General features: G+C 40.3%; 1 protein-coding gene and 1 non-coding gene across 4 annotated transcripts in view; both read right to left on the bottom strand.

The window, feature by feature from the left end:
- KHDRBS3 (KH RNA binding domain containing, signal transduction associated 3) overlaps positions 1 to 26,373 on the bottom strand; it is a 209,500-nt gene that overhangs the window by 32,558 nt on the left and 150,569 nt on the right. For all 3 annotated transcript variants that reach the window (XR_008373892.1, XM_053559275.1, XM_053559274.1), the window contains one exon: positions 12,061 to 12,143. Coding sequence is in view for 2 of the 3 variants with exons in the window: in XM_053559275.1 (XP_053415250.1) it covers positions 12,061 to 12,143 (83 nt within the window). In the remaining variant the exon portion in view is untranslated. The remainder of the gene's footprint in view (positions 1 to 12,060; positions 12,144 to 26,373) is intronic.
- Positions 8,452 to 8,558, bottom strand: LOC128564074 (U6 spliceosomal RNA). Its single transcript, XR_008373962.1, has one exon. It is a non-coding gene; the product is annotated as a U6 spliceosomal RNA (small nuclear RNA).

Raw genomic sequence — 26,373 nt, 5'->3', positions numbered from 1 at the left:
TTCCATATATGAAACTTACATTATTTCATAACAATTCTATGAGGCAGTTACTTTTATTGCTATCCCCATTTTACAGATGGAAGCCTAGAGCACAGGTTAAAGAATTTGCCCACGGTCACGGTTCCATTAACCAAGTATTGATTTGGTCTGAACTGAACCATTATTTTATTTTTACCACTTTGGGCAAAAGTGACATATGGTTTTTTTCCTCCTGTATCTAAAATGTCTTACCAAGCTACATACCTACATGTATTTCTCACTTTCCAGATCTCTAAAATTCAGCAATATCTCAGATTGCATCCAATACTTTTTATTAATCATTGAAATAGATTGGAATTGGATTATGTAAACTTAGAAACATTTCTGTGTCATTTCTGTGTGGTGTGTGGCACAGCAATCCTAAATGGTAGATTGAGGGATGTGTGCAGGTTTGAGGACTAAGTCTCCACTTTCCCAGCTGCAGGTCTATACGTGGGAATGCTGATGTATTAGTCTACTCACGCTTTTGTTTAAAAGCATTGATGTAACACACACCATGCTTTATGGGGGCAAGACATGATTGCAAGAGGGACTTTACCTAACAATTGCAATCAGTGTAACCTGGCTTATTGTACCCTCAATGAATCCCCAACAATAAAAAAAAAAAAAAAGCATCGATGTAAGGAACAACCATTAAAAAGGTAAAAACAATTATTCTATTTAAACTTTTAGTGTGCTTCAATTTAGGCTGGTGATATTTCATATAGAAAAGGATGGGCCACAAGGTGATCTGGAAGCAATCTACCACACGGTTCTGACGATAATGCCTACGGCCAGCCCATCCGAGTTGCTGTTACTTAAAGAGCACCAACAAAATGCATAGCAATAAGAGGTGATTAACACCCAGGCGAACGTTCAGTCCTGAGTGCTTTGTACTGGGCTCTATTCTAAACTGTGTAAACACAGCCAAACATTTCTGGGTGCTCGGTGCCAGGCTCTGTCCTAAACTGTTTAAGAATGTTATCTTTCTCACTCCTTACATATATTCTATGAGTTAGGTGCTATTATTATTCCCATTTTGCAGACGGGGAAATTGAGATCTAGTGGAAGGTCACATGGCTGGCTGCTAAGCGGGAAGATCAGGGCTGTCTGACCCTCAGTATGTGATGTTTCCACTCTATCTTATTTAATGTATTTGTAGGACTGCTCATCTTACTATAATTTCTGGTAGGATGATTAACCATGTAAAAACACTGGGTACTCATACTTCAGGAAACAGAAGGAGAATGCCAAAAATGAAACTACAAATTTATTTGTAAATAAAATAGAAATTAACCATAATCATATATTTTATAATTACTAAAAAAATTAGGTAGAATAATAGTACCAATCATAAAAAGACTTATTAATACGCAAAATATTTCTATAGCACTTATTTTATGTAACTGTTGTAATTCTATGGACACCAGAAATTCAACATGTCCCAAACGAACTTACCTTTTCATAAATCTTATTACTCATTTTAATTAATGATATCACAATCTACTCAATAGGTTAAGCGAGAAGCTTGATTCGTCGTCGACTGTTGTTTGTTTGAACTCCCCAGAAACTACTTATTCTTTTTAAAGAGCTCTTATATATATTTACACTGTTGAGTGCTCCTTGTACTGGTGAGTTCACATACTTATTATACAAATACAGGGCCACAGCTTCCCAACATTTTAAGACTCTTCAGGTATACTTATAAATTATATTCCAAAAGGAACATATCCCTTCACGACAAATAAAAAGGGAAAAATGTAATCCACATGTCTAAATTATTTCCATTTGTAAAGTTATCAGTCTAATAAATTATGAGATATTCAGGTAGTGACACTGACATTCTCTACTAAAAATCAACCATCATCAACAAGTAACTTCATGCTTTGAAGTCTTCATGCCCAAGTCTATGCTTCTAACACATTTTAGGACAAAATCTAAACTAAATGGGCCTTTAACAACTTTTATTTCACAAATGAGGCATCAAAATGGCATGCATAATTTTATTCAGATTGTTTGTTTGCTGGGATTTTATTATCTGGAGACTTCCTCAGAAAACACTGTTAATAGTTTCTAGATGCAATAACTAAACTGTACCGACAGCATGCAGAGGGGTAGTGCAGCGGCGGGCTTAGACTGCCCGGGCCCACGCGCCGCTCCAGCAAGTGCTCTGCACGAACTCAGGGAAGCTGAGCTGTCTCTGTACCTCCATTTCTTCATCTATGAAATGGCAAAATGACAGCAGTCTGTAAACTGCTTAGAGCAGTACGTGGTGCCCACCACCTGCTACCATAGCACATTTTTTGAACTACCGCTAGTACATTACACCTGCTATCTCATTTAGTCATAATACTACAAGCCAAGTAACTGGGTCAAAATCACACAGCCAAGGAAGTAAGGGAGCTGGGATTCAAATCCGGGTCTGTGCGGATTTATACCCATTTTTTTTTCTTTACTAAATCACGCCACTTAATTTTAAGAGTCAGAAATCACATAGATGTTACATTGTTCTCTTTCACCAAAAAGAGACGGACTGCACATGCAGGATCTGTAAGGATAATTCTCCCCAAAGTCAATAAAAATACATTTTAAGAATGTATGAAGCCTGGGGAGACTTACTGAGAGGGTCTTTAATTTACAGGCCTCAAAGTTCTAAGTGAAGGTTTCAAACTGGGGTTTTGACCACCAACATACCCACTTGTTAGAAACCCTGCCACGCAGCGCTCGTTTCAGGAGCGGGCCCTCCCCTGGCACGTCCGCCGCGCACGGCATCTGTCACTGCTGTGAGAGTCTCATCACGAGCAGTGCCGCCGTCTTCTCAGTGCTATTAAGCAGATGGCACAGCTAAATCCAAATGATGTAGTACATCTCCCTGGTGGACTCTGTTTTCATTTACTACCATTATTCTACAATTCCTCAGTGATAAATCTCACGTATTCTCCAGAACATGAGCGAGTGAACTGACAGGGCCGCTGATTTATCCCCCCCGGCACGTCCACGCCTTGCTACCCCAGCCGTGCACTTGTGGAGATCACGCAAGGGGATTCCACGTGCTGGGTGCAGCCGTTATGGTCTTCTCTACATTTATAGGAACATATTCGATTTACTAGTTGCTTTCAACTTAAACAAAAGAACATAAGCTCAATCTTGAAAAGAATTGGGTGTGAGGACTAACTTATTAATCAGCTGTGTGATTCTGGTCAAGTTCCAATTCTCTGAGCATCAGTTTCCTTATTTGTAAAAGTAAGGACTGACAATCTAATACAAATTCTTGAGAATTGAATAAAATGACAGGCACAAAAGCACCTGACATAGCAGCTAACACTTGGTAAGTACTCAACATATGTTTGATTCCTTCCAAGTCTGTTAAATTAATGAGTCTAGAAAAAAAAAATTCCTTTTCTTTTTATGAGTTTAACTCTAAGGAATTTCCTAAAGTTTCAAAACTTTTTAGATTGTTTTCAATACAATTGAGGTATCCAGTTTAGTAGAAGGACACTGTAATTCACAAGAAACCCAACACTATGTCAGATTCTCTTGATGGAACCCTTAATTTAAGCAGTGTCTGCACTACAGCTGGTCTATTAACTGGTGACCCTCAGCCAAGTGCAGCATCTGCCAAACCTCCACACACCACGCCACGGCTTCTGAAACCCATGTCTACGCCTATCCTACTAGGGACTCAATATTTCTCTCTACGGTAACAGACTTTCTTTTAATTTAAATAAATGTGTCATAATTGGATTACAGCAATATTTGTAAAATCACGTGCTCGATATGCTGATCACACTTTCCCAATAGTTTTGTATAATCAAATCAGCAACAATTTTTAAAAAGCCTGTGCACCGTCTGAGATCACATTGTGAGAAGTCAGTGATATGTGTACTGCTTTTGGAAAAACACTAGTATAATGAAAAGAAAATGGACTTTGCAATCAATAGTGCCCCGAGTGTGTATCTCAGGCTACTTAATTTAACCTCTCTGTGAGTCTCAGTTTTCTAAAGAATAATATGAGGATGATAAATAATATTTATCTTGTGAGGTAAAAATTAAGATCAGAGGGGATTTGAACTTTAAGAGCACATATACACCGTTCTCAATGTTACTGACATGTTAGTAGACGGGCAATACTCAGTAATTATTACTAATAACAACACTTGTACACATTAACAGCTTGGTCTTGGGTTGTTCTTTCCCTTTCCTGTGTCAGAAGTGATAAAAATTCTTTGCTTGGACAAATTTTAGTCAAGTTCCTAAACCTTCTCCTAGAACCCTCAGTGTACTTTCTTATAAAATACAGTTTTAGCGAAGAGCCTTGCTACCCCAGTCAGTGTAGCAAGAGCCCACCACCCAGGATATCTGATCAAGCTCCTCATCTTTCACCTCCCCAAGGGACGTCTGAGCACCCCGTTCTCAGCAAGAATCCTGTCAGGTGGTTACCCAGGATCCCCCACTATCCCCTGATGTTTCTTCTCATTAATTTTCTACCCCCCGCAGATTGGCTGTGAATCTCTCCCACCCCCTGCAAAGTCCCATCCCAGGTCCCTGTACCTACTGCAGCGGCCCTGACTAAACCTTCCTTACTGTGCTGGTGCTTGAATAATTTTTTTTCCTTAGAGTTGCAGCTTCACTTTTTATCATTACCCTATCTCCTATTTTCTTATCTTACCACAGGGTCATTTACTGAGAATTAAGGTATTTACAGGCCTACAGTATAATTTGGGTTGGTATCTCTGTTTATTGTCAATGTCTACACAGTTCTATGTGAGGAATATTTGTTTTCCTAACAAATACTAATTTTATTTGTTTTAGTCTATAATGCTAAGAGCACAAGCTGAGCATTATAAACTAAGTTGTGCAGCTAGCTAGTAGCCAAAAAATCCAAAGGGCCGAGCTAAGTAAAGGTGCACTCGACAAGAATTGCACAAGGCGCCGCAGCTACCAGACTAATCCAGACCAGGTCATCATTATTTGTTTGCCTGTTTGTTTGTGTGAGACAGAGTCACACTCTGTCACCCTGGGACCCTGGGTAGAGTGCCATGCCATCACAGCTCACAGCAACCTCAAACTCCTGGGCTCTAGCCATCCTCCTGACTCAGCCTCCTGAGTAGCTGGGACTACAGGCACCTGCCGCAATGCCCAGCTAGTTTTTCTATTTTTAGTAGAGATGAGGAGCTTGACCAGATATCCTGGGTGGTGGGCTCTTGCTCAGGTTGGTCTCAAACTCCTGAGCTCAAGTCATCCTCCTCCCTTGGCCTCCCAGCATTATTGCTTTTATTTTTTCTTTTTTGGAATTTTGTTTCTTTTGCAGTTTTGACCGGGGCCAGGCTTGAACCCGCCACCCTCGGTATATGGTGATGGTGCTCTACTCCTTCAGCCACAGGTGCTGCCCTTTTTTATCGCTTTTAAAAGATCAAAATAGCTAATCCTGACCCACCAAAGCACTATTTTCCAAAAGACACCTTTACTGATGTCCAAATGATCACAGCTCACAGTAAACAACAGGCCATCATTTCATTTCCAAATGAGACCCCAGACTGTTTTCAGGGCAGCACTAGCGAGGACATTGTCAAGCACGGAGCGCTGCAGCTGCTGGCGAAAACAACCCAGGGCTGCAGGACGGCACGAGGCAACCTGCACTCCCACCCCCTGCTTTTCCTGCATGTGACATCTGAAAATACGTCAAGACGACTCACAGAGCTTTCATCACTCTATATATTTGGATAAAGGGGCTTAAGTGTCGTTTTGTTGCAAAACAAGTCAATGATTTTCTCATTTAAAATAAATTTTCTTAGCTGGGTAATGATTTCTAGAGTCAAACAACCATCCAGGGTCAAGTACTTTTCAGTTCTGTATTCTTAGGAAAATTGCTAACCATCTCAATTCTCCATTCTTTACAGAGAAAAACATACCACACAGGGTCATGATGAAAACTGGAGATAATGTACAAAAAGGACACAAGCAGTGGTGCTAGTGTGACAGTTGATACTTTTAATTCATTTTTTAGTAAAAGTATTTTCAGGAAAATCATAGGGATTTGGAAGGATGAAATGAAATACACGCTTGAAAGCAGAGTCTAGACTAGAGAGTGGGGGGAAATCAGATCAGGAGTAAACACATTCAGAAGCGAGATGTTCTTATAGGCAGTCATCCACATGCCTTCCGGGTATGAGCACTTTTGTGGAACTCTTTCCATTCTACTTATTTTATGATCACTGCAGGAACCAAATAGCTCTTTGGGGAATTTACAATTATTCAAAAGCACAGGTGGGAATGCAAATTAATACATTCCTTTTGGAAAGATATATGGAGAACACTCAGAGATCTAAAAATAGATCTGCCATTCAATCCTGTAATTCCTCTGCTGGGCATATACCCAGAAGACCAAAAATCACAACATAACAAAGATATTTGTACCAGAATGTTTATTGCAGCCCAATTCATAATAGCTAAGTCATGGAAAAAGCCCAAGTGCCCATCGATCCACGAATGGATTAATAAATTGTGGTATATGTATACCATGGAATACTATGCAGCCTTAAAGAAAGATGGAGACTTTACCTCTTTCATGTTTACATGGATGGAGCTGGAACATATTCTTCTTAGTAAAGTATCCCAAGAATGGAAGAAAAAATACCCAATGTACACAGCCCTACTATGAAACTAATTTGGGACTCTCACATGAAAGCTATAACCCAGCTACAACTTAACAATAGTGGGAAGTGGGAAAGGGGGGGTGGGTAGAGGGAGGGGAATCGGTGGGATCACACCTGTGGTGCATATTACAGGGGTATTTGCGAAACTTGGTAAATGTAGAATGTAAATGTTTTGGCACAGTAACTGAGATAACGCCGGAAAGGCTATGTTAACCACTGTGATAAAAATGTGTCAAATGGTTTATGAAGTGAGTGTATGATGCCCCATAATCATATCATTGTATACAGTTATGATTTAATAAAAAAAAAAAAAGCACAGACTCAAAATCATTATTACGCTTATAATCAAAACATCAAATGTAAACTAATTCTACTTGATTTGGAATAAAATGAATACACTTACAGGTGGTTTCCAGGAGTCAAGACTATGGCATCCGGGAAGGTTCAGGTCACGTCAGGGCAGAGGCAGGGCCTGAGGCCATTTGGCACTTGCTCTTTTTTACTCACTATACCAGCTGTTCAGAAGCTGGGCACCCACAGGAAGCAATCAATAAGCATTTTGAGCCAGTGCCCCTTAGAATAATTTCAATATTGTAAAAGAGTGTGTATTCCTCTTCATAGTAATTGTATTAACATCTTGTTACTCATTAAATGTGTGAAGTTAGATAAACAATGCTTTGTTTTGCACTACAATATCAGTGTTATCAGGGTCAATGTAAAAATCAATACTGAATTTTCTATCACTCTATAGGGATTCTCATTTGTACTTTAATTTGAATACAAGGCATTTGAAAATTGGGAGAAAATCCTAATTAATGTAAAACCTCCCGAGAGATAGTTGTTTCTGCAACAAAACCATGTCAAAATGATGAGGACTAAAGAAGTTTCAAAGTCATTACTGAAAACGCCTTTCACACAGCAGGTAATACCCTGTGGCTACCCCACCACAATGCCGCCTGGCTCTGTTCTGGTTCCAGTGTGCTGCTGGCTGTGCACCCCACTCGCTCCCAGTGTTCAGCACACACTGGTACTGAGCATCCAGGTCAGGACAGCCCTTCCCAAGCTGTCCCCTCTCATTAGAAAACATTTATGCGCATGGTCCTTCCAGATTTACTAGTATCTGCGTTTTGCAGCCATCCTGTGTAAAATGGCAAGTCGTTTAGAGCTGCACAAGGAAGGCAGGGGCTAAGGTTCACTCTGCGTCCACACGTGCCACCTCCTTTATCTCAGGTTCCTCACTTTGTCCCCTAACAATGAGAACCGCGTTGGCCCTGTGTCTCCCTCCACAGTCCCTAAACAGACTACCGCTTTCCTGTCTTTTTCAATCTCCAGGTCAACCCTCTACAGTAGAAACTGTTACACAGCTGATAAACTGAGGCTTAGAGAGGTTCAATAACTTGCCCCAAATCATACAGCCAGTACATGTTAAAGTGGGGTCAGAGTGCGGCTCAGACTACTAAGCGAGGTGGCCTGAGCCTGGGAGGCTTTTGGTAATCCGACTGCATCAGGAGGTGAAGCATTTCTCAACTTGTAACTGCAATGTGCTTATGTATAACATGTGTACTATAATATTACTAAAGCCATATTTTAAGGTATAAAACATTAAAATAGAAATTTAAAAAGTATGAATATGAGTTGATGCTAATTCTCTTTCTGCATCTAGAGGGTTGTCTGGCATAGCTCTAAGTTTGATCTCATATATTAAATCACGCTATCGTCATTTGGATTAAATTAGAGACATAAGTAATGGATTAAGTTCTTTTTTTTATTAAGTCATAAAAATATGGAACGCTTCACGAATTTGTGTGTCATCCTTGTGCAGGGACGATGCTAATCTTCTCTGTATCATTCCAGTTTTACTATATGTGCTGCTGAAGCAAGCACACGGATTAGGTTCTATGCCTGATTTTCCACTCCTTTTTATCTTACAGCACACTTGAACCGATAGTTAAACTTGCACAGCATACTTTTATTAGTTGATCAAAAAAGAAAATAAAAAAAAGAGTAAAGAAAACAACATACTTACTGAGCTTTAAACTCTTTTCAAAATAATTTAATTAATGATCTTTAAAGATTTTTGCAGCACACCTGAGATCCTCTCGTGGCACACAGGTTGAAAATCACTGCTCTTAATATTAACAAATGTGGGCTCTCTCTTATTCTCCATCAGTTTACCAGGGCTCACACTCTTCTTGACAGGTCGTAGTGTTTAATGGGGGGATACTTTAAATTTGGTTCTTCATATCAAATAACAAAAGATTATTTGAACTATAATCTTGTATTGTACACATACTTCATTAAAAAGCTACATCTCAGTTCCTACATCTATTAATCTATTAATTGGAGGTAATTATTGCAGAAGATTAGCTGATGCCATGAATACCTACTGAACTCAAATACAAAAAAGCAATAACATGGAATTTGAAAGATAGTAGGTAGTCAATAAAAATTAGAGCCTTCTCTCTTCCCCACAGACTGAATCAAACTGTAAACATCACTGTACTGCAATACAGTTCAAATGGTCAAACGCACCTGCATCTGAAAATCCGACACACTGAACAGTCACGTGCTGCAGAACAACGTTTAGGTCAACGACAAACCACACTGGAAATTCTGTGTGATTATAATGGAGCTGAAAACTTCTTTCATCTGGGGATAGCCTGGCAATCCTGACCCTGTGTAGCTCTAGGCTATGTGTGTGTTTGTGTCTTTGTTTTTAACAGAGAAGTTGAAATAGTAAAGAACAATTAAAAATAGAAAAAGAGATTACAGAATAAGGATATAAAGAAAAGCAATTATTTCTGTACAGCAGATATTTGTATTTTAAGCTATGTATCATTACAAGAGTCAAAAAGCTAAAAAAAAATTCATAAAGTAAAAAAGTTATAGTAGCTAAGAGTAATTTATTATTAAAGAAAGAAACACATTTTAAAAATAAACATAGTATAGCTACCTGTGCAGGGTTTATAAAGCCTACAGTAGTATATAACAATGTCCTGGGCCTTCACATGCACTTACTCAGCTACCCAGAGCAACTTCCAGGCCTGCAAGCTGTATTTGTAGTAAGTGTACTACTTTTTATCTTTTATACCATATTTTTACTGTGCCTTTTATGTGTTTAGATAAATAAATACCTATTATTGGGTTACAACTACCTACGGTATTCAACACATTGACGTGCTGCCCAGGTGTGTAGCCCGGGAGCAAGAGGCTCCACCACCGAGGTCTGTGTAGAGCATCCTCCACGTGGGTGCACAACAGTGAGACTGCCCAGGAATGCATTTTCCAGAACATATCCCATTGTTAGTGGTCCATGACTGTACAATAAATGAAGATGAGGACAGAACTAACAGAAACGTGCAATGAAGCTCTAGAACTAACATACCAGGGTTAAGAACTTGGCAATCACACACCTGTCACACTTATCAACAGTGTAGTCATAAGTAAGGGCCAGAATCTCCTAGTTATTCAGTTTCCTCTTCCACAGCAATACCATCTGTCATATAAGATTGTTGTCAGAAGTGACCTGTTTATACAACCCAGTCTGCAGACCTTACAAAACTTAGACAAATAGTGCCAGAGACACGTTTATGTGTACAGAGACACAGGTACGTTCTCAGGAAATGCTGTGGGGCTGGGAGACTTGCTTTCTAGGACATTAGACTGCAAATTGAAATATTTGTAGCTTTGTGTATTTTTTTTTTTTGTAGAGACAGAGTCTCACTTTATGGCCCTCAGTAGAGTGCCATGGCATCACACAGCTCACAGCAACCTCCAACTCCTGGGCTTAAGCGAGTCTCTTGCCTCAGCCTCCCTAGCAGCTGGGACTACAGGCGCCCGCCACAACACCCGGCTATTTTTTGGTTGCAGTTCAGCCAGGGCCAGGTTTGAACCTGCCACCCTCGGTATATGGGGCCGGCGCCTTACCGACTGAGCCACAGGCACCGCCCAGCTTTGTGTATTTTTAAACAAAACCTGAGGAGGACTTATTTATAAAGAGTAGACATCTTTGAGTTAGAATATCTGACTCAAATCTCATCTTTGCATGTACTCTGTGATTTCTGGCAAAGCACTTCATTTTGTGCTCCTGTATTTATACAACAAGAATAGCACCACATACTTCATGAAGTTCCTGCATACTTCAACGCAATGCTATACGTAAAGTCCTGCGTAGCATTTACAACGCGCCAGTCACTGCTAACTATGTCTTAGGAGCAAATCTGCTCCCAACACACTGAAGGATCCAACGCGATGCCCAGGCTTGCACTGCACCTGCTGAGAGCCAGTGTGAAGGCCGCTTGACCGTCACCAGTTACATGAGGAAAGAACTCGGCTTAAGGAAAAACAGAAACTTTTTTCTATTGAGAAGGAAGAATTTACGTGTTCAAAGCTCGACTGACAAGAGTTCAAAAGAGTATTTATGCTTTATCAAAATAATGATATAACCCATATTTATTTCTGCTACATAATTACTCTAAACCAGTGTATGTGTATGTTGTATATGTCTTTGTCTTCCACTTAGAATCTAAAACACAAAATAAAGAGGTTCCTGGGCTTTTAGGAAAACATTTTTGATAGAATAAACATCCATTTCATATATCAATGAACATCAAAGTATTTTATCAGAAGAGGTAACTATAAAGCTCTATTTTGCCTCTGGTAACATTTATTTCTGGGTAAATAGTTCTTTGGAAAATAAACTGGAACTAACGCATTATTCAGGAGTGAGAATTTCAAGGAGCATTGCTGCTAAGAAGCTGAAATGTTCTTTGAACAGGAAACAAAACTTTCCAGGCACTGATAATGCAGAGTATTTACATATTTCCAATGTTATTTTTGGCCCTAAGACTGAATAGTCACACACTCTGAGGCCACCTTTCCTCTTCAAAATATTCTGAACACAGACAGCAAACAAGTACAGTAAATAAAATTTCAGTTTTATGTCCCAAGCCTGATGTCTGTAACATTACGGTGAGCCTGGGTGTGGTAATACATGCTACTTGGTGGAGCATACAGTTCTTCTCCAACTAAAACAAATGAAAAATGAAAATAGTTGGTAAGCCAAATTACCCTCACTAGCTGATTATCATGCTTCACTAGACACAGGTGTGTCCAACCTATAGCCTGAGGGCCTCATGAGGACGATGTGTGGGCTTTTTGCTTATCTGTGGTGGCAGATATCATGAAAATTATGCACAGACTTTTTCTGTGTGTTTATCAGCTATTATTAGTGTTTGTGTATTTAATTTATGGCTCAAGACAACTTTTCTTCCAATGTGGTACAGAGAGAGAAGCCAAAAGGTTGGACACTCTTGTGCCTAGAGCACCTGAATGTGGAAGGGCATCAGTATCTATTGTGGGGCTGGTAACAAAGACTGAATCTTACCTTTGGGCTGGGGTGCTATAGCTGTTATCATAGGAATCATAACTCTGTTCATCATAAGCAGTGCCATATCCATCATCATAGTCCTAAAATATACCAGAAGTAAAAAAAAAAAAAGAAAAAAATCAGAGAAGTTTCTGGAAAGAAAGAACATTTTGCTTTTAGTGAACTTTTGTTAATTCAGTGGCATTTAACTATATGTCTAGTTATAGTGTAAAGAAAAATATAGGAGTGACTTTAGTGAAAATGATAAAGTAAGAACTTTAAATATTCTCTCTATAAAAGCAGAGAATTGCAAAAATTGTCAGAATTAATATTTTCAGAAGTCTGGAAATTAACCAAAGGATTGTAGACATCTAGGGAACATTATTTTTTATTTATTTATTTATTTTTGAGACAAAGCCTCAAGCTGTCACCCTGGGTAGAGTGCTGTGGTGCCACAGCTCACAGCAACCTCCAGCTCCTGGGCTTAAGCGATTCTCTTGCCTCAGCCTCCCAAGTAGCTGGGACTACAGGTGTCCACCACAACGTCTGGCTATTTTTCGGTTGTAGTTGTCATTGTTGTTTGGCCGGCCTGGGCTGGATTCGAACCCGCCAGCTCTGGTGTATGTGGCTGGTGCCTTAGCCGCTTGAGCTACAGGCACTGAGCCAGGGGAACATTATTTTTAATGGCTAAATCCTGGTAAGAAGAGTGATCTTTGTGGTGTCTTAATTTGTCCTATTCCTATGTCAAACTTACATATACAAAGGGCAAACTTTTCAAATATATAGGTTCAGCAGGGCCCACTGCAGACTTGAAAACAGGTGCATTTTGGTATGTGTAAGGGATCCTAAAACTAACCTTCTGTGTATACTGTACAATAACTGGACAGTCAAAGAACTAAAGGATACCTTCTCTAAACAACTAAAGAAAAGTGTAAGTACACTGCCTCACCAAATAGACTATTAATATAGATATAGCAAACATAAGAAGAACCAAAAAAAAAAACCCTGTTGAGTTACAAAGTACAATGACTGAAATTAAAAAATCATTAAAGTAGGTTATCAGCAGATATAACTACGCTGAAGAAAAAAAATCAGAAACTTGATGACAGATGAACTATCATTATCCAGTCTGATAAAGAGAAAAGAAGATGAAGAAAACAGAGCACCGGAGACTTAGGAGACACCATCACATTAATGAATATACATGGAACAAGATTCCCAGAAGGAGAAGAGAGAAGGTACTAAAAAGATCACTTGGTCTTTTGGATATACTCCTAGTAGAGGAATTGCAGGAAAATGGAGTGGTAAGGGAGGGGAGGAGGGAGGTTTGACAGAGGGAGGGTAAAAGGCGGGGCCACACCTATGGAGCATGTGACAAGGTACAAGTCAAATCTGTCAAGTGTAGAACATAGATGTTTTGGCACAGTAATCAAGTAATGAGGTGAAAGCTATGTTGATTGGTTTGATCTAACCATGTCAGATTGTATAAAAAAAAATCAGAACACTGTACCCCACATATGCATGAATGTATTCATGATCTATGTGTATTTGACTTAATAAGAAAGAAAGAAAGAAAGAAAGAAAGAAAGAAAGAAAGAAAGAAAGAAAGAAAGAAAGAAAGAAAGAAAGAAAGAAAGAAAGAAAGAAAGAAAGAAAGAAATCACTTGGAAAAACAATTGCCAAAAAATTTTCAAATTTGATAACAAACTTTAATCTACACATCTGAGGAGCTCAATAATCTCTAGAAAGGATAATCTCAAGGGACCCACATCTAATACATGTCCTTGTCAAACTGTTGAAAGGCTTTGAGAATCTTAAAAGTAGCAAGATAAGAAACTAATCACATACAAGATATACAACAACCAGCTGATTCCTAATGAAAACCACAGAGGACAGAGGACAATGGGAAGCTGTATTACAAGGACTTAAAAAAATATATTGTTGGGCGGTGCCTGTGGCTCAAAGGAGCAGGGCGCCGGCCCCATATGCTGGAGGTGGTGTGTTCAAACCCAGCCTCTGCCAAAAACTGCAATAAATTATATATATATATAGTCAACTAAAAATTCTACACCATTCATCCAGCAAAACTATCCTTCAAAAATGAAGGATAAATTAAGACATCTCAAGGTAAACAAAAAATAAATTAATTCATCAGTACATGACATGCTCTACAAGAAAACTAGGGAGTCCTTGAGAGGAAGTGAAAGGTCACTTGAATCCACGTGAAAAAGTAAAGAACGCTGGTAAATTCTCAAGTAAAAATAAAAACAGTACACATATATGTTTTGTTTGGTTGTTACTGTCATATAGAGTACATCTTTATACTCTGTGTGTCCATAAAACAGATTTATAATTATTTATGCAATTGTCTTTAAAATCAGATAGAAGAAAGAAAAGTTACAAACCAAAACTATGGTGATCTGGTAAACTGGGGATCATTCTTGTAAGCAAGGCATCACAAAAATGAAAAACAACCACCACCTGTAATCAATACTAAATTGAAGCTAGTTGATCAGTTTATATACATATGGAATTATAACTCAAAGGGAATCACGTAGGTGGGAGAAGAGAGGGGGGGCGGGGTAACTCCCACCTCGTGGGCACAAGCACACATTCTGAGTGAACTGACCTGAAATGTACCAGAGCAAATTATGTAACCAAAGTGTGTGTAGCCCTATAAAATAAAATATAGACATTAACATCATTGGAAAAAAATAATCCAAGCACATGCTATCTGTAAGACATACATTTCAGATTCAAAGATAAAAATAAGTTGAAAGAAAATATATGATAGAAGATATACCATAAAAAAGTAACCCAAAGAGAACTGGAGTAGCTATAACACTAGTATCAGACAAAAGAGATTTATAAGACAAAAACTGTTATATATATGTATGTATGTGTATATATATATATATACACACACACACACGTAACAACAGAACTTCAAAATAAATACAATGAAAACAGAACTAAAAGGAAAACTAGGCAATTCAACAGTAATGTTAGATGATTCAATATTAGAGTTCAATAAGTTGAAAACTTATAAAGAAGATCAAAAAGAGAAAGAAAATTTTAATAATAACAAACCACTCCACCCAGTAAGAGCAGAATACAAATTCTTCTCAACTGCACATGAAACCTCTCCAGTACAGACCAGGTGTTTTTTCAGTTTCAAAATTTAGTACAAAGCAACAGTAATCAAAATAGTATGGTACTGCAATGCCTTCAACACTGTAAAATAAATAATAACCTGGAAAGCACTGTCTATGTAGGAATATGACATAATTTAAACATGATCACCTATATTTTTTCATTTTTTTCACAAAGAAGGAAATGCATATTTGTCAAAGAGCTACGTGTTCTGTACTGTGATGACAACGTACGTAATAGAATATAAAAAGAATAGTTACTAAAGGGAAGCAGAGGCAGAATAAAATCAAGAATATAGTTACAACACAGTATGCAAACCAGTGCTCTTCAAGGCAGCTCAAAGTAGATTAGGATCATCTAATGGCCTGTGCCAAGAGAAGAAAGCTTCCAAACTAAGCCACAAACACATTTTGGTATGATTTTAGTTATGAGGTAAGTTAGCCAAGTAACAGACATTCCTAATATTTTGACAAACTAACGCGTTTAAAGAAGCTAGTGTTTCCTAACAGAAGGAATGTTCCTCCTATAAATTAAAAACCAATTTTCACTTGGCGCCGACCTTATTTCTGGCACTCTGCTAGACACTGTTGGTGGAAAGGAGTTTCCTCCTCCAGATAGGACAACACCAGGAGGTGGAAAGGGAGAGAGATGACAGACAACTAAAGGGACTACTATAATTCAACGTCTCAAGTGTGTCAAAGACAAACGCTGAAGTGGGACAGACCAGCCCAACTGGGAAAGGAGAGGGGAAGAAAATTTCCCAGTAGTGTCAAGGCGAGAACTTCGTTTCAAACCAAAAAAAGGTAAAAGTTGCCAAAGGAAGACATTAAAGATTAAAATTGGGCTGAAGGAATAGCAGACAGAAAACATTGGCAGAAGGACAAGAGCTTTTCTCAGCCAGGGAAGCAAACTGCTGGGTGTGGGGATTCTGTAAGATGCGAGTGGAAGAGGACAGAAATACGAGACCAGGAAACCCATAAACCAGGCAACGAAGGACTCAGCTGAGGGACATGGGTTTGGGTTGGAGAGGCACGACTCACTTTGTTGTTTGGGAAGTATTTCTCCGGTAACGGTGTGTGGGCACGGAACAGAAAGGGGGAATCTGGAGGGCTGGACTTGCAAGGAGGTCGCTGTACTGTGCTCACATTGGTAACATGCAAAGAACACAGTCTGAAAAGAATTTGTTAGCTTCAAAAGAACATGGCTTCTTCATATGAAGAATTTTATTTCCTCACTTAAAGATTATAAATGACCAAAAATTTTTATAAAATAACTGAATTATTAACTACTATGCTATTCAACTTTGCACTTACGTCATTGACTCCTTGTCCAGATATTCGTGCAGACCTTGTACTGTCTGCAGTTTATTTGAATTTTTTAAATAGCTTAGGTTAAGTTACTGACTGTTTTATTTTTATACTTAAAACTGTTTAAATTTGCAATTCTCACGAAATTCCTTCCTCGATGATTTCACGGTTGGATTTGGCCATGAAGTATTTTGTACTTGCTCCCATTGTAACAGGGGACGGCATCAGGACAACACAGGAAGCAGGAGGCAGAGGGTGACAGGTGCAAAGGAGGGAAGGCTCAGTGCAACTGACAGTCCATGTCTGACTTGCTAGGAAGGGATCAGAGGAAGTTATTGTTCATCATCAAGTTATTTTTATTATAAGGTAGGGGATGAGGTCACTGGCTGAAATAGGGGGAGATCAATCAATAGATAAATGAGTGAGCAATTGATTAAAATGAGGCAGTGTAGAGGGTAGCGTAGCTGGGTAGGAGCCTCAAACCTTAGGGCCTTTTCCCCTCTGAGAACTGGGTGGTCTGAGGGGTTAACATTCTCCCTTTTTTTCTTCCAAAGCTTTTACCTATCAGTGTTCTCACTAATGGTTGGTCATTTCTTAAAAATTTACATAGTTTACATTGTAAATTTCTCCTGTGGATTTTTGAGGCTAGAATAGGAATTTAAAAGACACATTATTTGCTACAATTTAACATGTAATTGACAGAAGTCACAAAAATAAAGCATAGACAGAGATGTTAAAGGTTTAGTTCCCGCACACATCTAGGCTTAGCACTGCTCTTACGATCCTTGCCAGGCCCTGGGATGAGGACGCACTGGACTTCCCTGCTGGCACAGCTCAGGTATGCTCAAAGATTTTCTCTACATTTTAAATCTTCGTGTAATTTCTCACATTTCCATATTTCTCCTACAGAACATTCTCCATTGTGACATGGCCCCGATCGTACGTCAGCCTCATTTTTGCTCTGTGTCCTTGGCCATAAATGCAGTGAGGACGTCTGGTCACATGCTGCCCTTCCTGCCTAGTGAATTTTCAAGAGGAAGTTCTAATGACAGCCTCCACTTCCACTGCAACTTCTCAGTCCCACAAAACAGAGTCTGTGGCAGCTTTGTGGCCTCTCTTACTGTCATCCGTGGGTGTGACTGACTTCTGCCTCACCTGCCATTACAGATGTGGACTGTGTCCCCCTCATTCCTCCACACGGCATGCAGAACACCCCGAGGATGCAGAATGCTGCCCACATCCCACGGGCAAATCCCTCTTTGCTCAGTCGTCTCCCCTCTGCTCTGAGTTCTCCTCCGCTGGTCTATCTGTCTCCAGCTCCTCTAGTTTAACTATTCCTCTGATAACCAAAACTAGGGAAATTTATTTTAAAACTGATTTTAAGTGACTTCCTGAACTCCCCGAGAAGCTTAATATAGATCCCTTCCATTGTCAAAAGGGGCACCACCAAGACGTTTCATTCCCCTCCTGGCCCTGCACCTGTGAGCGGGGCAGTGGTGGGTGCCCAGACCCCTGAGAAGGTGGGGAGAAGCCACCACACCGCCTTCTGGGCTGAATACAACCACCGTTTCCTGCTTTACCATTCCACCACCATTTCAACTAGCCAGCAGGGCTATATTTTATCTCTTAAATCCCTCTCAGACCCAGCCCTTCCTCTACTTTCCCAATGTGAACCATCAGATTCATTCATAATTATTCAATTTATCAGAAGCATTCAGAATTTCTCAAATGGACCAGTAAGGAGATCCTAACTGGTCTTCTGGGCTTTCTAATACTCCTTATCTCAACATTCCTCCAGAACTAGCTAACTAAAATGTAAAGCTGAGCTAGCCGCTTCCCTCCCTGGGTAAAAAGCTCCACTCTCCACTGGTGACCCTGCCACGCTGAGGCGCGGTGGCCCCCGCTGCACTTTGCCCGGTGGACTCGGGAACCTGGGGGAGGACTGTGTGGTTCCCGTGCTGACACTCCTCTGCACAGGCTGTTTCCTCTGATGTCCGCCTTTTGGTCGGCCAACCAAAGACTCCAGGCTGAATCATTACTCCTTAGTAACTTCTCCTCAGTGTTCGTGATGATGGATAACTTGTATACACATGGCATTTATAACTACTTCTTTGTGCTTTCTCTTTCACTAGTCTGCAAGACCCCTGAGCGTAAGGACCGGGTCTTGTTCTCTTGTATTCTCAATGTCTGGCACGTAGAAGGCACGTGGTCACTGAATGAATGAAGAGAACTAATTAATGAGCAAATTTCAGGGAAGCTATAAGCACTTTTCTTAAGATGAATGGAAATTGAGACACTGCAAAATAAAATGCAGTATTAAAATACTGTAAAATGTGATAATGAGATTTCACTTGTATTATTTTCTGTCGAACTTTAAGTATCAGTTTTACATTCTCTGCCTTCAGCAAACAAATTCCCTTCGGAACTCTTCATTCTATTTCTGAAAGTCAGAACAACATTATTAAAAATGGTAAATGAACACGGGTAAGAGATAAATATATATCATTATGCTTTTTTCCCTCCTTAAAAAGACTTGTTTATTCATTAGGCTACATGTCTGCGTTTTTAGCTTACACATGGCACTGAACTGAGGGTGGCGAGCTGGACAATGGGGCTGCCAAGGTGTCGTAAGGGCCAGCATGCTCTCACCCAGGCAGAGGCTCTCCACTTGTCATTCTCAACCTATAAAACTCAAATGGACGCAAGGCCAACCACCAGGTAAGTCTTGCTTTGAAAAGAAGAGATTTTCCAGGATAAAAGAAATAATATGACCTATTTAATTCTATTTCTGTCACAAGTAAAATCAAGCATAACATTTAAACATGGGAAAACCGTTTTAAATGAACAGATAAATTTACAAAGGAGTGATTTTAAAAATACTGTTTTGGTTTTATGTCTTTTAAAAGGAGATAATTATGCCATATATGACGCTTTACTTAAATTGGGTGATAAATCATTTCAAAATGTACAAAATTTTCATATATAATAAGTCTTAAAAACTTATTTAAATTGAGTCTTGTGATTATTTTGAGTTTTCAAAGCAAACATCAGTTAAAAATAGTTTTACCCATGTTCATTTCCACTGTGGGTTTTAGATAAAGAATTGATCAGTCAAGATTTACTGTCATTCCAGCCACAGGTGAATGGTATATGAGATCAATTTATCTTTAGAATGTCTTTTCTTCTCTTAGTTCATGTAACAGGTAAAACTACATTTGTTTGGCTCAAAAACATAGTAAAAGGAAAATAAAATTAAAAAGTTAACCTAGAAATCCCACAAATAAGCGAAGGGAAAAGGAACTATAAATGAAAAACTAAAGAAAATGAAATTAAATGAGAAATCCCACAAATACACATGTACAGGGAAAGGGGTAACTGGTTAAATTGTATTGAGTCCATATTAACCTGGCATCCTGCTAACGACGTTAGATAGCCCTTTCCATCTACCACGTGAGGAAGAGTTTGTTGAATGCCTCTTCTGAGTCAGACTCTGTTCTGAGCACTAGGGACAAAGCAGTAAACATATAAAAAAGTTCCCCAAATCTTTATCCTCCTGGGGAAGCAGACAATCACCCAAATACATCCCATTCAGCATTCCATTTGAAATGCTCCCCAATGCCCCTAATCTGCCAAGCTGGCTCCCTCATTTCTTTTACATTTATAATCTCTTAGCTAAAAGACTTCCCTGGTTACCCTATCTAATTTTGGAACTCTTTTTCTGGAATGACCATGGAAGTTGTCTCACATAAGGTGTGACAATTAACTTCATGAACTTTTCTTAGAAAAAGTGCTTTGAAAGGTGGACTAGGCGCTGGCATCCGTGCACAGGTTCCCTGGCGGGGGGGGCTCGAAGGCGGCCACAGTGATGTCTGGCAATGAGGTGTGCAGCCCTTCTAGGATAAGAGTGTGAACTTAATTGGTCTCATGTACTGATTTGCCCATTCTTTCAAGTGTTCCTCCTTGAGAAGAACGGCCTCTGTCTGAAAGATGACCGGCCACATAGGAGACATCAAGTTCTTTAGTCCCAGTGAGAAGGGGACAGGGCTCTTGGACTACCATAACGCACATCTAGTTCACAGTGTAGAGATTTCTGTACGATAAAAATAGTAGGCACCAGACTATCAGAGTTTTATAATATTAGCATTAACATTCTTTGCTTAGCTCTTAGACTCCCTGGGAAACCTTCAGATTATTAGCTGGGGTAACAGCAGTTCTGCTTGAAGGAAGATGTGATGCTCTGTTATAAATGAGACTATCTGGTCTATCAGTAGTACAATCCTCTTAATTCATAAATTGGTCATATTTTAAAAACTACTTAGTCAAGCATAAAGTAAGTCATAAAAAGGTACGAATTCTAAGTGCAGAGCTCGTGAATTTCCAGCTGGTTACACATCAGGAGTAACTAGTACCAGGATCAAGAAATGGAACATGAGCAGTCCCCAGAATCTCCCCTGTGCCCTTTCCAAGGGGGGGTCACCACCATTTTGACTTCCGACGCTACCAATGAGCCCTACCTGCTTTGACTTTACGTACATGGAATCAGGGCAGCTATAATACCAGGTCCCTCTTGCTCAGTGTTACATCTGTGAGACTCACTCATGTTGTTGTGTGTAGCAACAAATGGTCCTTCTCATGCCTTTAAAATGTGGCTCTATATGATTATACTACAACTCCTTTTATCCATTCTACTGTTAGTAGATATTTTGCTTTTTATGCTGGTGCAGTGACTCACACCTGTAATCCTAGCACTCTGGGAAGCCTAGGAAGGAGGAAGGCCTGAATCCAAAAGTTTGAGGTTGGAATGAGCTATGAGGATACCACTGCACTCTGGACTGAGTGATAGAGAGAGATCCTGTCTTGAGAAAAGAAAAAGAGAGAACTTTGTTTCTTTTTAGTTTTTGCCTGCAAGAGGCTCATACAAGTCTTCTTTGCATCTGCACATGTCCACACAGTGAGGAGTCCCCCAGGAGCAAGACTGCTAGGTCCTGCAGAGGCCTGAGCTGGGCTCCCAGAGCCAACTGTGTCAAACAGTGTCCCAAAGTGGTTGTGACAATTTACAGCCCACATCCATGCGGGAGATTTCCTATTGTGCTCATCCTAGCCAACGCCTGAAAGTATCTTTTGATTTTAGTCATTCTAGTGTGTCTAGTGTGTGTGTGTGTGTGTGAATTATGCTGGATATTGCACTTTTCACATATTAATACAGAAGATGCGATTAATGAAATACAGATTTACACTGGTAAACTGAAGAAGTAGATTTCCAAGCCAACAACAATACAAGCACGTGTATATCACTTTTTGTGTGTCAGGCACTATTTTAAGTATTTTTCACATGGCAATTTTTCTAATCTTCAATAATAACTTCAAGTGGTAACAACTAACATTCCCATTCACGGATGAGGAATGGAGGCAGAGAACAGTTGAGCTACTCCAACCTCTAAGGTCACATACAAATTAAAAGGCAGAGCAAGGGTTTGCAAGGCAGTTTGGCTTCCTGGTTTGCTTTTAGCCACTGTGAGATATTTCCTGTTCCTATAAAACTAGAGGTGCCTCAGCGAACTTCCCAAAAAGTGCCCCATCACGAGGATGTGCCTCCATGGCCAGTAGGCCTCCCACTTGTTTCACCAACCTGACAAGGCGCTTCTACTTAGAAATGTCTCGTAATAGCATGTTAAACTACTATAAGCATGAAGGTTCTTCAAGATTCCATGCCTTGTTATGTACCTCACACTCTATTCTACCCATAAACAACTGAAGAGGGTAAGAACAAATATATCAATCAGCAATAATATACCATCATCACCAATAATATTCCCCCGAAATTCTTTTGGCTGTGTCCAGCACACCAAGACTTTTCCCATGCCTAGGCCTTGGACTACCATGGGGATTGTCCAGGGAAAGTCCTCCTAGCTATGGCTGACTGCTACGAGTTGCTTTCCCTGTTTGCTTTAGATGTTATCTCTAGAAAGTCTTTCCACATTGCATCAAGCAGGTAGCCTTCCCTCTTTGTTCCTCTCTAAATATTCTTTGCACTTAAGTCCACGACAGGTGTTCATGTCTGAATGCTGTCTTTTGTCTCTGCATCAAGAAATCAAACACTGAGTGCAAACTACACACTGTGCCCTGCGATTCAAAAGGCACAGCCCTCACCATCCATAACTTAAAGTGTAATGGGAAACAAGAGAACAACTGAGGGGATGATTACACTAAGATGCGTGCCCTGCGCAAGATGTACACACGGAAACAAAAACAATGGAGACTCACCACCCCAACACAGGGGATTACTGAGGAATTCAAGGTCAGGGTGATAACTTGTAGGCGCACAGACATGCCACCAGAAAATACTCCCCTTTGCATAAAGAGTATTCTGAGCTGAAGACAATCGTGAACAGCAGAAACAAGAAAAGTTCTCTGCTCCCTATTTGCCTAAACGGAAGTTATACATCAGTAATGACAAAGACATCCCTCCTGCCCTCACTTGAGGGGCAAAGGCTGATCTCTGAGAATTTCAGGCCCTAATTAGCCAAAGAAAACACCAGGCAATAAATTGGCACTGACTCAGCCTTCCACTGTTCCCCCTAGTGACTCAGAGACTTTTCCTCTGTCTAGTCACTTGACTAAGATGTCCTGTCTTTGTTGAAGATGCTACAGAAGCCACAGCTCCAAGCCACCTCTTTGAGGTTTACTCATTCCCTGGGTATCTCTCAATATCTGGGAATTATATTAACATACTTGTTTGTTTTTCTTTCCAGTAAGAACTCACAAGGACAGAGCAAAAAATTATTCTTCCTCCCCTGCACTGTGTTCCTTCCTAGATCCTAATTTCCTTGTAAGAGAGTGAGTTCTGTGAGTGCTGGTTAAAAGCCCAAGGAAAATGATAAAACTAAGGTAGCAGGTTCTTGTAGGGAGTCAAGACCACAAAGGAGTAATCTAGTGATTCCCAGCTTCCGTTCCCTGCCTCGGCCCTATTTCAATCGAGGGACACAATACACCTGTCACATCAGCTCACATACAACCACATCACCCTGCCTGGATGAGCAAGCCTAATTACGAAGGCAAAATGTGCTTTCCACGACCCACTGACACTGTCATTCTAGAGCCTTCTTCTTCCTTGAGAGGATACTTTTTATTGTTGTTTTTGTTTAAGGTAAGAAGAAAAAAGAAAAACACCCTGTATACCCATATATTTAAAATCTGGACTTATGGCGGCGCCTGCGGCTCAGTGAGTAGGGCGCCGGCCCCATATGCCGAGGGTGGCGGGTTCAAACCCGGCCCCAGCCAAACTGCAACAAAAAGAAAAAATAGCTGGGCGTTGTGGCGGGCGCCAGTAGTCCCAGCTACTCGGGAGGCTGAGGCAAGAGAATCGCGTAAGCCCAAGAGTTAGAGGTTGCTGTGAGCCGTGTGATGCCACGGCACTCTACCCGAGGGTGGTACAGTGAGACTCTGTCTCTACAAAAAAAAAATCTGGACTTATTTCCTAAAGTTTTATATTTGTAAAGTAAGTCACCCTTTCAAGCGATTTAGGAGAAAGACTGACTTGTGAGGCTCCTGGCAGACATTTCAAGGAGACTGCACCCCACTCCTACCTCTGCTTCTGGTAAAATGAATACAAAAAATTATGGAACCTTCATCTTTTTGTCTCAAATAAAAAGGTGTCCCTAGGCTCTTCAACTCACATTTAAAAGGCATTTTCATAAATAACCTTTTCACAATCTGTATTCTGTTTTAATTAAATTTCTCACTATGGAAAACAAGATAATTGAAGCAGTTTAGAGATTAGTTAACTGTCAAAAATTATGCCCGCAGACCCTGCCCTGGGGACATCTGCCGTCAGTACAACCCCCTTACTAAAATCCCCCTTACAAAAATCCCCAAACCAGTCATATAAGTAAAGATTTAGGTGAGCTCTAGCTTTCTCAACAGAAGGAGAAAAATTATGCCTTCACCGAGCCCTTAAACTAACTCTACATTTAGAGAATAACAAGTATATTTTAAAAGATATTTGCTTCACTGATATTCCCAGTCATCGAAATTTTGGGAGTTTATTCCTATTACAAGGGAAGAAGTGGTAGTCACTGAATTCCCATGTTTCAGATGGAGAGACCATTTGTGGTAGCAGCGATGCTTTTCTTCAGACAACTTCCATCATCCACAGACAGCCCTCCTGAGTCAGGAGGCCGGAGAACAGGCAGGGACGCACGCTTGCTCCAGAACACAGGGTTACATCTCTGCTCCGACTCCAAGCTCTCTTTGACTCTGGAATCCTGCATTACGTTAACCAGGGGCAGATGCCCCAGGAAGAAATGTGCCCTACATTCATTGCAGAAGGACTACAAAAACCAAGTCCTCCTTTCCTACTTGTTCTAAATTCTATACAGCAACCTTTATGCCTGAAGAGATTAAGTAATTTTTCCCACCGATTTGTCAGTTTCTCCATTTAGGGGTGGGGAACCTGTGGCTTTGGGGCCACATATGGCTTTTCCTTGACTGAATCTAAATTTACAGAACAAACCCTGTTAATAAACAGCAGCAAGACTCTGGAAATTCAGAGACCTATGTCGTGGTTTGTTCTACAGATACAAAAGATGCATCATGTAAAGGCCCTAGGATATGACTTGCCAGAAAGCACGGCCACGTGGATTTTCCTGCTTACTAGAAGTGTGATTTGGGGAAATTATCGTCCCTGTAAGCCGTCTCAGCGTCAGCTGTCTAGAGGCAGCACCGTTCCCCTCCACAGGGTTGATGCCAGGATTGAGTGAGACCACGCAGGAAACCCTGCACACTGACACTTTCTAACAGTAAATAACCAACAAATGGTAGCTGCCTTTTCTTTCATTAACTTAAAAAAGTTGAAGAGTATACTGCTTTTCTGTGGTTACTGAGTCAGGAAAAAAAATTATGAAAGAGGGGTACACTGTCCTACGGTTTTGTGATAGTTTCCCAATGACAGTTGTAGCGTCCTTCCAAACTTATAATAAATTAAAAGTAATCATTTCTTTACTGGCATTAAGATTATAGTTGATTATTTTCCAAAGAAGCATCAAGGAAGCTCAGGAACTTCTCTAGTCAGTAAGATACACGGGGTTGGGCATCAGCTTAGAATAAGGTCCACAATCAGTTACGCCTGACATATGATGGTGGCTGTGCCTTTAGCTCCTTCCTCAATTATTTATTTGCTCATTTCTTCTAGCCCACAACATTATATAATTTAGAATGCCAGGAACACAAGCTGTGCATTAGGGATTAGACAGCCTGAGATCAAGTCTCAGTCCACCCCCTTTCCACCTGTGTAAGTCACTGAGCTACACAGGCTATTTCATCTCAGGCCGGTGTCCCTGACCGTCACCTTCAGCTGAGCACACCGCCCGGCCAGGCTGCCGAGGAGACTCACGCAGCCACATCAGTTAAAGTGCAGTGCAGCAGTGGTCTCTGCTGCCCCTCAAAATATCCGCGGAACACTGCAAACGTACAGATGCCCTTAGGCTACCTCGTAGAAATTCTGACCAGAGGGTCTGGAGAGAAAAGTGCACAGGGTCTGTGGTCAGATGTACTTGGCTCCACTACTCTGGAGCCCCATGGCAGCCTCGAGAGGCCTCTAGCCGCTCATTTAAAAACAAGCACCCACCTATTTATCGTAACTCAATTTATAATCACCAAAATATGGAAACAGCCTAAATGCTCACCAACCCAGGAATAGATTAACAAGCTGTAGTATATGTATACCATGGAGTACTATTCAGCCACTAAAAAAGATGGAGACTTTACATCTTTTGTACTAACCTGGATGGAGGTTGAACAAACACATTTTTCTTAAAGCATCACAAAAATGGAGAAGCAAGAATCCAATGTACTCTATTCTAATATGAAAGAA

The sequence above is a fragment of the Nycticebus coucang genome, chromosome 13 (genome assembly GCF_027406575.1).
Source record: "Nycticebus coucang isolate mNycCou1 chromosome 13, mNycCou1.pri, whole genome shotgun sequence".
Taxonomy (NCBI): domain Eukaryota; kingdom Metazoa; phylum Chordata; class Mammalia; order Primates; family Lorisidae; genus Nycticebus; species Nycticebus coucang.
The sequence above is the reverse complement of the archived record's forward strand: the minus strand, read 5'-3'. Positions and strand labels throughout refer to the sequence as shown.